The 17,380-nt window shown below is 47.0% G+C and overlaps 1 protein-coding gene across 6 annotated transcripts in view; it reads right to left on the bottom strand.

Annotated features, from left to right (window-relative positions):
* The window catches only part of LOC308483767 (paired box protein Pax-7), a 173,213-nt gene that overhangs the window by 63,250 nt on the left and 92,583 nt on the right, over window positions 1-17,380 (bottom strand). For all 6 annotated transcript variants that reach the window (XM_081017975.1, XM_081017979.1, XM_081017976.1 and 3 more), the window contains one exon: window positions 15,947-16,146. In XM_081017975.1, coding sequence (XP_080874101.1) covers window positions 15,947-16,146 — 200 coding nt within the window. The remainder of the gene's footprint in view (window positions 1-15,946; window positions 16,147-17,380) is intronic.

Below are 17,380 nucleotides of genomic sequence, written 5' to 3'. Positions count from 1 at the left end.
ATGGTCTTTGAAGACACTCGAACTCAGGACGCAAGGGAGAAACGTGCTAGGAGGAAGGCACGCTTGGCAAATCCACACCGTGATCAGCTCCCGCCGGGAAACCAATATCCCCACTGTGGAAGGACGTGTGGATCCAGAATTGGCCTCCACAGTCACTTACGGACTCATTGTTAAAACCGTGTTTATGGAAGACAATCTTACTTGGCTATGAGTGATCGCCAAAGAAGAAGTCCCATAGGGATAATTTTCACCAGCAACTCTTACACACGGATGCAGAGATGTGGATTGGGCCACATTTAATGGACGTCTGTCTGGCAATGCAGTCAGGGAATTTGACCTATGTGTGTGTGTGTGCAGGTGGTTATGTATACACTCGGAACTCAAACCCTTTCAGCTGACCCCACATCTCCATCAAAGCGGGTGTATTAAGTTTGTGTTGCGGTTGACAAGCTAAATGCATTCCCAGCAGGTTAAAGGTAAAGGTAAAGGGGCCCCTGACTATTAGGTCCAGTTGTGGCCGACTCTGGGGTTGCGGTGCTCATCTCGCTTTATTGGCCAAGGGAGCCGGCGTACAGCTTCCGGGTCATGTGGCCAGCATGACTAAGCTGCTTCTGGCGAACCAGAGCAGTGCACGGAAACGCCGTTTACCTTCCCGCTGGAGTGGTAACTATTGATCTACTTGCACTTTGACGTGCTTTCAAACTGCTAGGTTGGCAGGAGCAGGGACCAAGCAACAGGAGCTCACCCCGTCGTGGGGATTCGAACCGCCGACCTTCTGATCGGCAAGTCCTAGGCTCTGTGGTTTAACCCACAGCGCCACCCGCGTCCCTTCCCAGCAGGTTAGGGACAAGCAAAAGAGAGAGCTTGCTTACCCCATGGACCCTAAACCTATGGTGAGAATGGGGAACATGGTGCCTTCCTGCTGTTATGAAGGTAGCTAGGGGCAGTAAAGGCAAGTGATGGCCAGAGTTGTGATGGAGCTTGGGGCAATAAAGGCAAGCTATGGTCTAGTTCAGGTATGGAGAACCAGTGGTCCTCAAGCTGTTGTTGGACCACAGATCCCATCACCCTTGGCCACTTGCCATGAAGTCTGATGGGTGTTGGGAGTCCAGCAACAACTGAAGGGCTGCAGGTTCTCCATCCCTGAACTAGATTGTCATTTCGCTTTACTGCCCCTACCGATCTCCGTCAAAACCATGCCTTCTTTTAATGTAGGTATGGGTGACCTGTGGCCATCTGGATGTTGTTGTAGTCTAAGTCTCCCATCACCCTGACATGCTGGCAGCTGGGACTGATGGGAGCCAAGGTCTGACAACATCTGGAGCCCAAATCCCTGAACTAGACCATCACTTGCCTTTACTGTCCCTAGCAAACTTCAGCATAACTCTACTCGCTTTTAATGCAGCATTTCAGCATTTCAGACAGGGGTTCTCTCCCAGCTCTACCTGAAGATACCAGGAACTGAACCTGGGACCTTCTGCATTCAAAGCAGATGTTCTACCACTGAGCTACAGCCCTTCCTTAGATTCATTACACCCACTGGAAACTTTTCAGGTGATTTTCATATCATTTTGTGCCGTTACGATAACTGGATTTAATACTGTTAGGATTTTCACCTTGTTGATTAAGGACAAGGAACCACGAAACCAAGGACTGTTTCTCCAGCAGAAGCTAGCTGGATAACTCCAGGAAACTGAGGCAGATATGCTACGATGCAAGAGTCCTTTGGGACACATCCAGCTCTTTTATTTGTTCGACTGCCACTAATCATGGAGGTTTCATGGGCTTGCCATGGCTAATATCCTTTCAAGGGACCTGCCTTCCTTCCCGCAAGAAGATTCAAAATACATCCCTGACATTTGCGCTGGCAATATTCCCCTCCCTCTCGCCAATTCTTTGAAAGGTGGCTGGAGAGACTTGTTTTTTTTTTTGAAGGAAAAAAGAGATGTGCTTATAAATCAGTTTATTGGCGGTTAAAATATACAGGATTGAGCGTCAAGAGGGAAATGCAAGACCCACTTCAAAGGGAACCTGTTTCCACTCCACCACAGTGAAGGTTTTATCAGCCACTAAAAAGATTCTCTTGCCAGGGGAATCGGGTTACGGGGGGGGGGGGGGGGAGAGAGAGAGAGAGAGAGAGAGAGAGAGAGGGAGTTAATCCCAGAGTGACCGTCAATTCCTTCAGATATCAAACTCGCACTGTGAAGACAGGGGAGAGGAGTGAGGAGGCAGCCCAGAGGGATTCTGGCCCCCTTGTTCCTGGCTTGGGGGGCAGTGTTACCCAAAAGACCACTTCCACCAATGATGACATGGGCCATACATACACCATAGATTTAAGGCATTCATTAGGACACCTTTTAAATAGACTTCTCCCAAAAAATTGTGGGAGCTGTGGTTCATTAAAGGTGCTGAGAGGAGACCCCTATACTCTCCTTACACAGAGCTACAATTCCCAGAGTTCCCTGGGAAGAAGTGTTGGCCATTAAACTGCTCTGGGAGGAGAAGAGGGATCTCATACATCTGAAGAGTTGGAAGGGGCCCAAATGTCATCTAGCCCTGAGATACAACTCCCTGAGATACAACAACTCTCAGAACCTTTACAGAACTCCTCAAATTCTTTTTTATTTTTTGGCAGGGGGGAGGGGCATGACTGGTGTAGATATGGACATAGCGAGGCATCTGCTAGGCCTTTACACCCCTAGAGGGTCCCACTGATAAGAGTCTCCCCCCCCCCGAGACCTGCTCGTTCTGCTCACCATTGAAACCCACCGTTCTTTTCCCCACCAGCTTCTGACTTAGATAAACCTTGGGGTGGTGTGGAGGAAGAGGCCATGGAGATGTCACTTCCTGCCTCACTCATTGGTTGTCCACCTGGCGAGCCAACAGGTGGCACAGTGATGAAGAGCAGGGGTAGGGAAGCCTTTGCAACTTGAGGGCCACTTTCAACCTTCTGAAGGGCCACACAGATCTCTTAGATCCAGCGACCAGGGCTTTGTGTTTGGGATGAGGTGCCCAGTAGGATCACTCTGCTGAAGGCCCCTTGAAGTCTGACTTCAGGCTCTGTTCCCCAAAACAGGTGGGTTCCCCCCTCCACAAATATGATACATGGAATGAAGACACTGTTTTAAACAAACTCTTGTCCCAACCATGGAGGACAGACTCCCTTCAAAAGATGCCCTCCTTTCCCACTTCCACTCTGCTCTGACTTCTGTTATTGCCATCTGCCAGAAACAGATGGCAAACTCCTCGGGTGAGGAGGTGTAAATCATTAGCTGAAGAAACTTGCCTATGAAAACACAGCCCTGTCACCTCAGTGCAAAGCACATCAACTGGGTGTGGGCGACATTGCTCCTTTTCAGAGGTTTCCTCTCCCCAAAGCCATTTCAAAGCAGATCAGGCTGATTCGTGGTGGAAGAGATGGATATCACTATCTTCTAACCATGACAGCTATGTTTTCCCTTCCCATTTGGCTCAAAAGACCCTTAAAATTTAAGGATTAAATCAAGAGTGATACCAGCCTATTAGGAGTTACTAAGCAAGCAGGGTGGTGTCACAGATGGCTATGTCAGCCAATGAGCTTTGGCAAAAAGACAACCATCACTGAGGGCAAGTGAAGTCATCTGAGAGTCAGGGCAATGGCAATGAAAAGCCCAACAGTTCTGCACAGAATTGTAGAGTCGGAAGAGACCCTGAGGGTCATTTAGTCCAACCCCCTGCAATGCAGGAATATGCAGTTGTCCCATAGAGGGGATTGAACCTGCAACCTTGGTGTTATCAGCGCCACGCTCTAACTAGCTGAGCTATCCAGGCTGTCATAGAGTGTAGAAAGCTGGGAGGCAAATCTAAACATTGCTGTGGATCTCCCCCGCCCTCAAATTCTCTCCTTGCGAATGGCAGATGAAATTGATGGACTATGCAGAACTGGATAAATTAACAGGAAGGATTCGAAACCTGCGGGACCAGAGATTCTTAGAAGACTGGAGTAAATATATGAACTATTTGAAAAGAAATAGTAATGAACAGATTACGCTAGTAGGATTGCAAGAAGTTTTGTAAGGAGGACTATTTGAAATATTACAAGAAAGTTTATGCGGATAATTGTTTGTTAATGATCATTAAGAGTAACAGAGAAATTAAGAAATGCAGAATAAGTGATAAAGAAGGGGAAATCATCAGAGGTGCTGATGGAAGTCAAAAATATTGTATAAGATAAGAAGTTATGTTAAATGACTGTTGATATTTTTTTAAAAAACTAATATGTAAATATATATCTATATCTATATCTATATCTATATCTATATCTATATCTATATCTATATCTATATCTATATCTATATCTATATCTATCTATCTATATATATGTATGTATTTAAAAAACAAATTATCTCCTTGCTAGAAATCATAATGCACTTCATATTTTTGTACATTAACTTGGAGCCATTGTCTCAGACACTTCTCGCTTCCTGACCCCCTTTCACAGCACCCTGTGACTTAACTGGAGGGCTTCTAACTCTCATAGCAGTTTAGCAGTGCGATGCTGCAAAGCAAAACATTACATGTGCTCAGGGCGTACTCTGCCCGATGCAAGGGAGACCTGAGGTGTGGTCGACAGTTGTTTCCGCTCTCTCCCAACCCAGCAGCTGCACAGACCCTTCCCTGCTGGGATGGGGCTGGAATAAATTAGACCGGCTCTGGGTCACCTCCCACAATTTGTCAGGCAAGGAGGGGAAAAGGGAGGTCAGGTGGAGATCTTCTTGCAAGAGGGTGGGAGAGAAGAGAAGTCCCGCTGGGAGCCTCCTTAGCTTAATGAGGACTTGATGTTGAGGGAAGATCGATGGGAGGGTAAGCAAGCTGGTTAAGTGGAAACAGAGAGAAGAGACTCGTCTTCCCAGAAATGATCTGTCATCTTGGTTTCTCTACATTTGCAGAAACAGGCAAGGCCTGAAGCCTTGAGCTCACCAGCCAACATGTTGGACTTTCCAACACCACAAGTTGTGGAGGGTTGAAGACTCGTTGCTGATTTTGCAGCAGTGGTCCTGTCTCCAGTGTCCCAGAGCTGGTCAATCGGCATGAAAGGGGAGCTTTTGAGCCACTGAGAAGGAAGTCAATTTTGGCAGGAGCCAATCAGTGAGAAGACTGTTGAGTAGGCCATGGAGAACTGATTCCTTGGGTCACTCTGGAGAAGGACAGTGAGGAGGAGGAGCTGTTCTGTATGCTCCAAAAGTGAGCATTTAGGAATACCAAAAACACGAGTTTCAAGGGAGTGGTGCAAGTTCTGTCAGTATGATGGAACTTCACAGAAAACGCAACTTAAGTCACTCCAGTATAAGATCTTAAAGCATCGCCCAGGTATGTGTACAGATGAATAATAGAATAAAAAAACTGTAGAGTTGGAAGGGACCCTAGGGTTCCCCAAACTTGGGTCTCCAGCTGTTTTTGGACCACAGTTGCCATCTTCCCTGACCACTGGTCCTGCAAGCTAGGGATGATGTTTTTTGGACCACAGTTGCCATCTTCCCTGACCACTGGTCCTGCAAGCTAGGGATGATGGTTTTTGGACCACAGTTGCCATCTTCCCTGACCACTGGTCCTGCAAGCTAGAGATGATGGGAGTTGTAGTCCAAAAACAGCTGGAGACCCAAGTTTGAGAAACCCTGGTCCAGCTGAAAGGCAACACCTGGAGATCTGCATTGATAGTTGCAATGCATCCTGAATTATTATTATTGTATATTCTTAGGTTGCATCATCTTGAAAGGTTGTGCAATCTTAGATCAGGGTATGGCTGTGATTATCCACTCCCCAACACCCTTCAGCTCCTGTCTCCTGTCCATCCAAGTCATTGGAGGAGGCTGCGGCTCAGTGACAGAAGATCCCTGGCTTTTCCAGGTTGGGCTGGGAGAGATTCCACCCTACCTGGAAGCCCTGTCAGTATAGACTGGAATGAGCTGGATGACCCAAGTGGCTGATTCACTGCTTTCTTCTTTCCTGCTGAAATAAGCCCTTTATTCAGAATGGACTCTCCTTCATTGGAAGTGTTTAAATAGAAGTTGGACGGCCATCTGCCAGCAATTCTTTAGCTGTTATTCCTGCATCGCCAGTGGTTGGACTAGATGACCCCCAGGGGTCCCTTCTGACTCCACAATTCTATAAGTCTATAATTTATTTTCTTATTATTCTGCTGCACCATCAGGATCCCCATGACTTCTCTCTGGTTTTAAGATTCTATAATGTTAACCCTGAGGGTTATTTTGTGGTAGAATGCCTGGTGTGGATATAGAAGGCCACGAGTTCAAATCCCGACAGATGGGAAAGACTCTCTGTCTGAAACTGTGGAGAGCTGCTGCCAGTCAGTGCAGACAGTATTGAGCTAGAAGGGCAAGTGGTCTGATTTGGTGTAAGGCCACTTCTTACGAAGCCTGGCCACCTTGCACCCAGCTGGAAAGGGCTGGTGTGAGTTCAGGAGTTCAGGGGACAAGGAGAGAATGAAAGCACCAGGAACTGGAATGCTGGAAGGATTTGGGGGTGCAAGGTGCCCCCCAAATTTGATTTGGGGTAGCAGACATGGCTTCCTTGTTTGGCTCTGGTTATCCTCTATCGGCTTGCATGTTTGGAAATGGACAAAACGTTCCCAACAAACGCTGTTAATACATCTCTTGCAATCTTTCCTTAAGAAACCAAACCCTGGGTCCTTCTGTTCCTGAAACCTCTCCTCACTTGGAGCTGAACCTTGGAAGATTCAAGACAGACAAAAGGCGGTACAGTGGTACCTCGGAAGTCAAACACAATCCGTTCCGGAAGTCCGTTTGATTTCCAAAATGTTCGGAAACCAAGGCACGGCATCCGATTGGCTGCAGGAAGCTCCTGCAGCCAATCGGAAGCCGCAGAAGATGCATCGGGCGTTCCGGTTCCAAAGAACGTTTGCAAACCGGAACACTCGCTTCTGAGTTTGCGGCGCTCAGGAGCCAAAACGTTTGACTCGCAAGGCGTTCAGGATTCAAGGTATGACTGTACTTGACAAACACCCACAAGAGGCAGGTGCAATGACCAGCTCAGATGGCTTTAAAAGAGGATTTGACAAATTCATGGAGGACAGTGAGCCCATGCGTAGCTTCTAGCCAGAAATGGCTATACTCTACTTCCGGTGTCATGAGTCAGTGACGCTTCTGAATCCTAGTTGCTGGAAACTACAGGAAGGGAGATAGCTCTTGCCTAAAGGCTTCCCATTGGGGCATTTGGTTGCCCATTGTGAGAACAGAATACTAGGCTCAATGGGGCCCCTTTGGCCTAACCCAGCAGAGCTCTTCTGGTGTTCTTATGGATTTTTTTGAGAATGCATAAGAATAAAGACTTTTGCACCCTTCACGGCACACCTGATGGGAACCTCTGCCTGTCTCTCAGTGGAATGCAATTGAAAACCTCATCAATTTTGGGGAGAGGAGAAAAAGAATTAAATTCAAGGTATCCCACAGGAGGTGGTGGACTCTCTTTCCTTGGAGGTTTTTAAGCAGAGGTTGGGTGGCCATCTGTCATGGATGCTTTAATTGAGATTTCCCGCATTGCAGGGGGTTGGACTAGATGAACTCATGGGGTCCCTTCCAACTCTGCAATTCTGTGATTCTATGATCTGCAAATCTCTGCTCAGCTATGAAACTCTCACTGGGTGACCTTGAGCCAGCCGCTGCCTCTCAGTAAAACCCACCTCACAGGGTCGTTGGAAGAATAAAATGGGAAAGGAAAGGAGAAAAATTATGTACGCCACCTTGAGCTCCTTCAAGGAAAAGTGGGATATAAATGTAACTAACAAACAATAAATGAATAAATAATGTTGCCAGACTTTTTCAGAAATGGAAAGATGAAGAAGTTCCCGCTAAGAAAAGAATGGATAAGTAAAGCAATGGGTTATGTTGAATCAGCAAAGCTAACAGCTAAAATAAGAGAATCTCCATTTTTGAAGAATGGAAACCTTTTTGGGATGATTTGAAGAAATACTATGACATGAGCAGGTTTTGAACTACGAGCAACAGAACAGTTAAAGATTATTGTGTTACGACTATGTTTAAAAAAGGGAAGGTAGGATGCAGCAAAGGGGGAGATAAGAAAAACATCACGGAAAATGGGATAAGAAGTCAATGATATGTATATGAATTTTACGTGGTACTTTTGGAAATTTGATAAAAATATTTTTTAAAAAAGCTTGCCAGACTTAGTTTTTCTTCTTCCCTAAAGTTCTAAATTGCTTTTGTGGTGCTCCCCCCCCCCCCGGCTTTCTCCCTCCCATCTTCATCAAGAACTTGACGGGCTCAAAATTTGTAGCTCTCGAGAGCCAGTAAAAAGATCTGCTCAGATACGCAGAAAATTTTACAAGTGGGGGTGGTGGGGAGGGAGGGAGAGGGGCGGCTGGCTTAGAAGTGGTGGGAAGAAACCAGTCGTGCCAGCCTGACGGAATGAGAAAGCTATCAAGAATGCAAGTGGAGGAACAGCTGCTGAGAGCCTTCTGGCAAAACAGAAGTGGTCAAAGGGCCTTGGAGGATTGGCTTGGATGGTGGTAGCCGGGGTGGGGTGGGGGTTTGCAAACTCCGCTGTCGGATAAAGAAAGGGGATGCCATCTTGGTATGGAGCAATTCAAGATAAAATCCGTAGTTTGGGTATTGCTCTCGAGAGCCATGAGGCATGTGACGAAAGTTACCGTATTTTTTGCTCTATAAGACTCACTTTTTCCCTCCTAAAAAGTAAGGGGAAATGTGTGTGCGTCCTATGGAGCAACTGCAGGCTGCGCAGCTATCACAGAAGCCAGAACAGCAAGAGGGATTGCTGCTTTCACTGCGCAGCGATTCCTCTTGCTGTTCTGGCTTCTGAGATTCAGAATATTTTTTTTCTTGTTTTCCTCCTACAAAAACTAGGTGTGTCTTGTGGTCTGGTGCGTCTTATAGAGCGAAAAATACAGTACATACAGTGGTACCTCGGTTTATGAACTTAATCCGTTCCGGAAGTCCGTTCTTAAACCGAGGTGCGCTTTCCGTAATGAGGCCTCCCACTGCCTGTGCCCTTCCACCATTCGGATTTCGTTCGTAGACCAAGGTAAAGTTTGCTAACTGAAACACGACTTCCGGTTTTGCGGAGTTCTTATACCGAATAGTTCGTAAACAGGGCTGTTCTTAAACTGAGGTACCACTGTATTCCAAATAATCAAGCAGCGGCTCTGCGATCACGAAAGGCAGCGCTTGTTACCTCATACTCCGAGTTCCTGTTCTCTGGAGGCCTTAGGTATCACAACACCCTACGGAACCTGTGCCAAATATCTAAAGGATCTACAACTCCCCTCCCATCGAAGAGCCTTTATGCTCGCGAGATTAAATGCTTTCCCTTCTGTGGTGACCAAAGGCAGATTCTCTCATACAGTTGTATCTTGGGTTAAGAACTTACGTAATTCGTTCTGCGGGTCCGTTCTTAACCTGAAACTGTTCATAACCTGGGGTACCACTTTAGCTAATGGGGCCTCCTGCTGCCGCTGGGCGATTTCTGTTCTCATCCTGAAGCAAAGTTCTTCACCTGAGGTACTATTTCTGGGTTAGCGGAGTCTGTAACCTGAAGCGTCTGTAACCCGAGGTACCACTCTGCAGTGGTACCTTGGTTTAAGAACAGTCCTGTTTACGAACGATTCGGTTTACGAACTCCGCAAAACCGGAAGTAGTGTCCCAGTTTGTGAACTTTACCTCCGTCTAAGAATGGAATCTGAATGGCGGAAGGGCACCGGCAGTGGGAGGCCACATTAGAGAAAGTGCACCTTGGTTTAAGAACAGTTTCAGTTTAAGAACGGACTTCCAGAACAGATTAAGTTCGTAAACCGAGGTACGACTTTATTCCACATCAAGCCTGACTGTGTGCCTGCAACCAAGAAGTACCTGATTCAATGGACCACATTCCCTTAGATTGCTTTTTACACAGCAGACCTCGCTAACTGATGCTGAGCAAAATGTTGGACCTCCAGCCTATCAGTCCGAGAAGTTGTCAAATGAAGTTTCTCCTGGCAGATCGGGACAAAGGCATCACTGCCTTAGTAGCTTCTTTTTAGCCACAATTTTACCAGAAAAGGTTCCCAATGAACTATCCTTTTGGGGAACAGACAGGGCGTAGCAGAATATCTAAGTGCACATGATTGCCTTATGACCCTCAACAGCTTCACCCTTGTCCTTTTAATTATCCCGGTGACTTGAAATGTTTTATACTGTGATGCCAATAAAGGTATTTGATTTGGATGCCATCTTGGATGCCATTTGATTTGGATGCCGTCTTTTTCTTCTCACTCTCTTTCAAGAGAGGAGATTCCAACTAAACTTTAGGAAGAGCTTCCTGGTGTTAAGAGTTGTTCCACTGTGGGACATCCACTTCTTTTTCTCAGGACACCCCTGTGAGGTAGGCTGTGTCTGAGAGCAATTGACTTCCCAAAAGTTCACAGGTGAGTGAGAAATTGGGCCTGGGGGTGGGGTGGGGTGGGGTGCCCCCCTTTCTAAACCCTACAGCAGGCACCCCCAAACTCATGCCTCCAGATGTTTTGGGACTACAATTCCCATCATCCCTAGCCAATAGGACCAGTGGTCAGGGATGATGGGAATTGTAGTCCCAAAACATCTGGAGGGCCGAGTTTGGGGATGCCTGCCCTACAGGCTTGGCAGGATGATAGACTTGACCAGTTAAACGTGCATTCACAAAACGAGTTCGAAATAAAAATGGGAAGCAAGGCGTACAATCTGGAGCCATAAAAATACAGAATGGTAGCAAAGATCCCCTCCCCCAAATTCAGCAGGCCAGCTTGGCACTGGCTGTAAAGGTAAAGGTAAAGGTAAAGGTAAAGGTAAAGGTAAAGGGACCCCTGACTATTAGGTCCAGTCATGGCCGACTCTGGGGTTGTGGCGCTCATCTCGCTTTACTGGCCGAGGGAGCTGGCGTACAGCTTCCGGGTCATGTGGCCAGCATGACTAAGCCGCTTCTGGCGAACCAGAGCAGCACACGGAAACGCCATTTACCTTCCCGCCGGAGCGGTACCTATTTATCTACTTGCACTTCATGCTTTCGAACTGCTAGGTTGGCAGGAGCAGGGACCGAGCAACGGGAGCTCACCCCATAGCGGGGATTCGAACCGCCGACCTTCTGATCGGCAAGTCCTAGGCTCTGTGGTTTAACCCACAGCGCCACCCGTGTCCCTGGCACTGGCTGTAGAGCCTAGCAAAGCCTATTCAGTTCCAGCAGACACTTTGTTTCTTTAAAAAAGAATCCAGAACTTTTAATCAGATCTGGCTTATGGGTTTTTTTAAAAGACCCAAACCAATGAATTCCAATCACAAGAAAGGCGGTTCCAACTAAGCATTAAGTACAACTTTCTGTCACTAAGAGCTGTTTGGCAGCTGTTAGAGCAGACTTTCCTTGGAAATTGGTGGATTTGCCTTCAATGGAAGTTTTTAAGCACAGCTTGAATCTGCCAGAGATTCTTTAGCCAGGCATGTCCAACAGGCAGATCACTGGACGTCTGTGGTAGATCAGAAAGCTCAACAACTTTGGCTGTCAAGAACAATGGGTAGATCACAGCCAGTATTTTTATACTGTGAGTAGATCATGGTCTGTTGGGAGTTGGGCATGCCTGGACTAGATCCTTGGGGATCCTAGATCCTTGGGGATCCTTTCCAAGTCCACAATTGTACAATTCTATGAATTTGTCTAGCCTCGTCACCCCGACAGCCAAAACTCTTTGGGTAGGAGGAAACAGATGACCCCCTTATCTCAAAAAAATACGTTGTAGAGCTGGGAATGTTTCAGAAAAGGGCGTTCAAATGATCAAGGGGGATAGAGTGACTTCTCTTAGAGGAAGCAGCATTGCAGTGTTTGGGACTTTTTAGTTTACAGAGGAGGTGGGGAGGAGGCCACATGATGGACATTTATATCACGCATGGCATGGAAAGTGGTCAGAGAGAATTCGTCTCTCTCACATCCGATGAAGCTAAGCGTTGGAAGATTCAGGACGGATAAAAGACAGTCCTTCTTCATGTCGTGCGGGGTTAACCTGTGGAACTCACTCCCACTGGAGCCAGTGATGGCCACCAATTTAGAAGGCTTGAAAGGAGGATTAGGCAAATTCATGAACCAGAAGGCTATCACTGGCTACTAGCAGGATGGCTATGCTCTGGAGGCAGCAATGCTTCTGAATATCAGTTGCTGGAAACAGCAGGAAGGGAGCGTGCTCTTGTGTTCGAATCATGCTCCTGGCTTTCCCATAGACATCTGTGAGACCAGGATGCTGGACTAGATGGGCCATTGCCTGATCCAGCTGAAAGCTCTGCGTGTTCACAACTGAAACATCAGTTGCGCTTGCCTTCAATCAGTAGCACTTAGCCAGCAACAGCCAAGCTGTGTGTGGAAATAGTTTCTAAAAAATCTTTATTAAGAAACCAAAAACAAAGGAGTCTGCCTGATGCATCTCTGCATGATTTACTAATTGGGCCTGGGCTTTGGTCCAGTCATCTTGTGTAGGAGGCGAGTAATCTTGTTGTCTCTCTGCAGAAGGTCTGAACGGATGCTCCAATCAGTTCCCAGTACACAGATTTGACAGGCATCAGAGGAGTGTGCCCATCACCTCTCTGCATAAGTTTCTGCTGGAGTGCTCTGATTCCAATCAGCCTCCACTGGGGGCGGGTAATTTTGCAGTGTCTCGGCAATGCGAGTGGTGATTGCAGCAGAAGGACTCTCCAGAGAGCCTGCCCAATGTGTCTCTGTACAAGTTGCTGCTCAAATTTGCCTCCTTCCAGTCACCTGCACCAGGTGGCTGATGAGGACATCTTCTTCCACATCTTTGCCTACCATGTGATGAGGTTGCTCACACAGAATTGTCTCTTTGTATGAGTTACTGCTCTGGGATTGCCTTGTTCCGATCAGGAAGCATGTTCAGAACAGCAACTCATTAAGGAATGGGGTAGGAGGGTTGCTGTTCAGAGGGGGGAAATGTGTCTTGCAAGCCAAAAGCATGCATACAGATTTTCGTGCCTATTGCTTTTTAAAAAAATGCAAACTAATGCAAAAAATGGGGTGAACTGAACTGAATAAGGAGAAAAATGAGAAATAGGGAAAAAGTCTAAAACATGGATAGGCAAACTAAGGCCCGGGGGCTGGATCGGCCCAATTGCCTTCTAAATCCGGCCTGCAGACGGTCCGGGAATCAGCGTGTTTTCACACGAGTAGAATGCGCTCTTTTATTTAAAATGCATCTCTGGGTTATTTGTGGGGCCTGCCTGGTGTTTTTACATGAGTAGAATGCGTGCTTTAATTTAAAATGGATCTCTGGGTTATTTGTGGGGCATAGGAATTCGTTCATTTCCTCACTCCAAAATATAGTCCGGCCCCCCACAAGGTCTGAGGGACAGTGGACCGGCCCCCTGCTGACCCCTGGTCTAAAATGAATTAAAATCAGGACACCCTCTCAGCTCTAAGGTCCCCTGGACTTTTAACTGTGCCCTCAAGGAGGGAGGCAGAATTCAAATTTTTCCAAGGAAAAGTCTAGCAACTGGTGTCTTTGTTGTAGACTCTGCCCCCATCTCTTCCCAGAAGACTTTATTATATTCCCTCCTCTGTTCACACTTCTTAGCCTTTCTGCTGGTGTGTGTTTGCACATAATGTGGAGCGGGGGATTTATCCGCAATACATCAGGGAATCCCCGGCGGGGTTATCAAATTGCAATGGGATCACGGTGCTGCTTCAAACCCCACCGTTTGTTTTGGCTCTCGGAAAGGTTCTCCGTAAATTAGCCAAAGTCTGTGCAGTGAGAGGTGGAGAAATAACGCCAGCCTGCATCTGACAGGTGCAGTCCCAGAAAGGCCAGGAAATTTCCCTCCCTCGACTTGGGGGACTTTGGTCAGCTCCATCTGATCAAGCAACTTGCCGTGAATCCCAAATATTCACTTTGACATTCCTCCCCTTCCCACACAGTGCAATGGAGACCCACATGACCTAAAGGCCATCCTCTTCTGCAGTGATTGATTGATTTTCGCTCTATAAGACACACCAGACCATAAGACGCACCTAGTTTTTGGAGGAGGAAAACAAGAAAAAAAATATTCTGAATCTCAGAAGCCAGAACAACAAGAGGGATCACTGTGCAGCGAAAGCAGCGATCCCTCTTGCTGTTCTGGCTTCTGGGAGAGCTGCGCAGCCTGCATTCGCTCCATAAGACGCACACACATTTCCCCTTACTTTTTAGGAGGGAAAAAGTGAGTCTTATAGAGCAAAAAATATGGTAGTTTTCCATTTCTGGGCTTAATGGTCTTACTGCAGGCCACGGTGGAAAGAGTTCCCCACATGTAGGTATAGCTGTGATACTTGCATTGCGGGGGTTGGGCTAGATGGGGGTCCCTTTCGACTCTACAATTCTATGGTTTTATAATTGCTCATGTTCCAAAGCACACATTTAACACTTCGCTTCTCTTACTGCCCCCCAACCCAGCCGGGACAGCGATTCACAACTTCCCGATACTCTTATTTGCTGCAAATAAAAGCCACTTTGTACAGAAACGAGCACATGGGACTTTTCCAATGTTTGCCCTATCCAGGGTAGATCCCTTGAATTGAATTGCCAATGTACTATGGTATTTTAATATTTTGTTGGAAGCTGCCCAGAGTGGCTGGGGAAGCCCAGCCGGATTATAAATAATAAATTATTATTATTATTATTATTATTATTATTATTATTATTATTATTCTCTGAGTGAAGCTTCATTGGCTACAACCCTAACTGAAAACAACAAACCACTTTGAGGCTCATTTTGTAAACTGCCTTGAGGTGTTCTTGATGATGATGGTGATGATGTTGATGATGGTGGTGCTGGTGATAATAATAATAATAATAATAATAATAATAATAATAATAATAATTTTATTGTTTATACCCTGCCCATCTGGCTGGATTTCCCCAGCCACCCTGGGTGGCTTCCAGCAAAACATGAAAAATAATAAAAGGTCAGACATTAAAAACTTCCCTGAACAGGGCTGCTTTCAGATGTTTTCTAAAAGTTCTGTAATTCTTTATGTCCCTGACATCTGGTGGGAGGGCGTTCCACAGGGAGGGTGCCACTACCAAGAAGGCCCTCTGCCTTATGCTCAGGCAGTATATGAATCGTGAAATAAACTAATATAAAACTAGCATCTGTAGCTGGCAGCCTCCTCCTCCTCCTCCTCCTCCTCTCTTCTACATGAGAAGAATAATAGAATTGCAGAGTAGGAAGGGACCATGAGGGTCATCTAGTCCAGCCCTCTGCAATGCAGGCATCTTTGGGCTCGAACCCACGACCCGACCCTGAGAACGAAAGAAAGTTGTGACAGTTGTGGATTGCAGGGGGTTGGGCTGGATGACCCTTGGGGTACCTCTCCAATTTTGTGATTCTATGACTAGCTTCAACCCTGGATGTCTTTGTTGACCCAGGCTGATGCCATGCTTGGTCTAGGATGCGATTTTTCTGGTCACTTGCCAATGTTGGCAGCTATTCTAGAATCTTCTGAAGTGTTCTCCTAAGCCCCTCAACAATGTCTTGACACTTCTTGTTGAGGGCTCACTGGAGATGCCACCCCTGGGGGCTGCCCCCTTGGTGTTGCCCCAAGACAGGGCCTTTTCAGTAGTGGCTCCCTTGGTTGTGGAATGCCCTCCCTAGTGAAGGACACCCGTCCCCATCATTTATTAAATTCCAAGAAGAATGCAAAAACATTCCTGTTTCTGCAGGGGTTTGGCGGATCAAGAAGACCATTTCTGGCTACCCTGTGATCATTCGATGGAAGGATATTTCTAAGCGTCAATGCTTTTAAAATCGATTTTAGAACGTTTTGACTTTGTTTTCTGTTTGCCACCCTTGGCTTGTTGGAGAGGAAGGGAGGGATATATATTTAGTGAACGAATAAAGACAATATCCCTTACCTGGACTCTTGCCTCAGTGAGCTTGGTCCTCTGAGCGAGCTCCTCTCGGGTGTAGATGTCTGGGTAATGGGTCCTTTCAAAGGCTTTCTCCAGCTCCTCCAGTTGCTCCGCTGTGAAAGTGGTCCGGCTGCGACGTTGCTTGCGCTTGAGAGGCAGGTCAGGCTCCGACTCGACATCAGATCCTTCATCCAGCCGGTTGCCTGGCGAGGGACGAAAACGAGAGATGGAGGTGGATGAAAACACAGGCCAAGCTGGACCAAAAATTAAGAAGCGAGAGTGGAAACATGGTGGGAACATGACCAACCCTTCTGTAAGACAAGGTGTAGAAGGTGCCTCGGGTGGCATGTCCTGGTGTGTGGCAACATACAAACAGAATAAGAGCCTTCAGCTGGATCAGGCCAACGGCCCATCTAGTCCAGCATCCTGTTCTCACAGTGGCCAACCAAATGACCCAATGGGAAGTCCACAAGCAGGATTCAAGCACAATAGCAGTTTCCCCAACAGCAGTTTCCAGCACCTTGTATACAAAAGCATTCTTGCCTCTGAGCACTACTAGCTATAATGGCTAGTAAGAATTGATAGTCTTCTCCTTGAATTTGTCCAATCCTCTTTGAAAGCCATCCAAGCTCTTGGCCATCACTGCCTCCTGCAGCAGTGAGTTCCATAGTTCGAAGAATGACTTTCTTTTATCTGTCCCTAATCAACCCTCCCAGTTCCCCCTGAATGGCCAAAGTTAGGGTTGCATCCAACCAAGTTGTACTCTGAGTAGAGCCACTGAAATTAATGGATCTACGTCCGTCGTGTCCAGTTGGTCTACTCTGATCTAAAATAGCACTGGATACAACCCTGATTCTGCACTCTGCAGCTGTGGCGGAGGACCAAGTCCCATCACCAATGTTGAAATAAGGGCATGAGGAACCAGTGGCCACATGACCGAGGTGTATCGTATTAGGTGGGGAATGTGGGTTGTGTGGGTTTCTTCTCCCTCTCTCCTACCACTAGAACTTGTGGACATCCAGTGGAACTGAATGATAGAAGATTCAAGGCAGACCAAAGGATGGACCTCTTCACACAGCACATATTTAAACTATGGAACTCAGTTCTGCAGGAAGCAGTGACCATTAGGTCCAGTCGTGACCAACTCTGGGGTTGCGGCACTCATCTTGCTTTATTGGCCGAGGGAGCCGGCGTACAGCTTCCGGGTCATGTGGCCAGCATGACTAAGCCACTTCTGGCGAACCAGAGCAGCGCACGGAAACGCTGTTTAACTTCCTGCTGGAGCAGTACCTATTTATCTACTTGTACCTTGACGTGCTTTCAAACTGCTAGGTGGGCAGGAGCAGGGACCGAGCAACGGGAGCTCACCCCGTCGCAGGGATTCGAACCGCCGACCTTCTGATTGACAAGCCCTAGGCTCTGTGGTTTAACCCACAG

This window comes from Podarcis pityusensis (genome assembly GCF_964106645.2).
Source record: "Podarcis pityusensis genome assembly, chromosome: 8".
Taxonomy (NCBI): Eukaryota; Metazoa; Chordata; class Lepidosauria; order Squamata; family Lacertidae; genus Podarcis; species Podarcis pityusensis.
The sequence above is the reverse complement of the archived record's forward strand: the minus strand, read 5'-3'. Positions and strand labels throughout refer to the sequence as shown.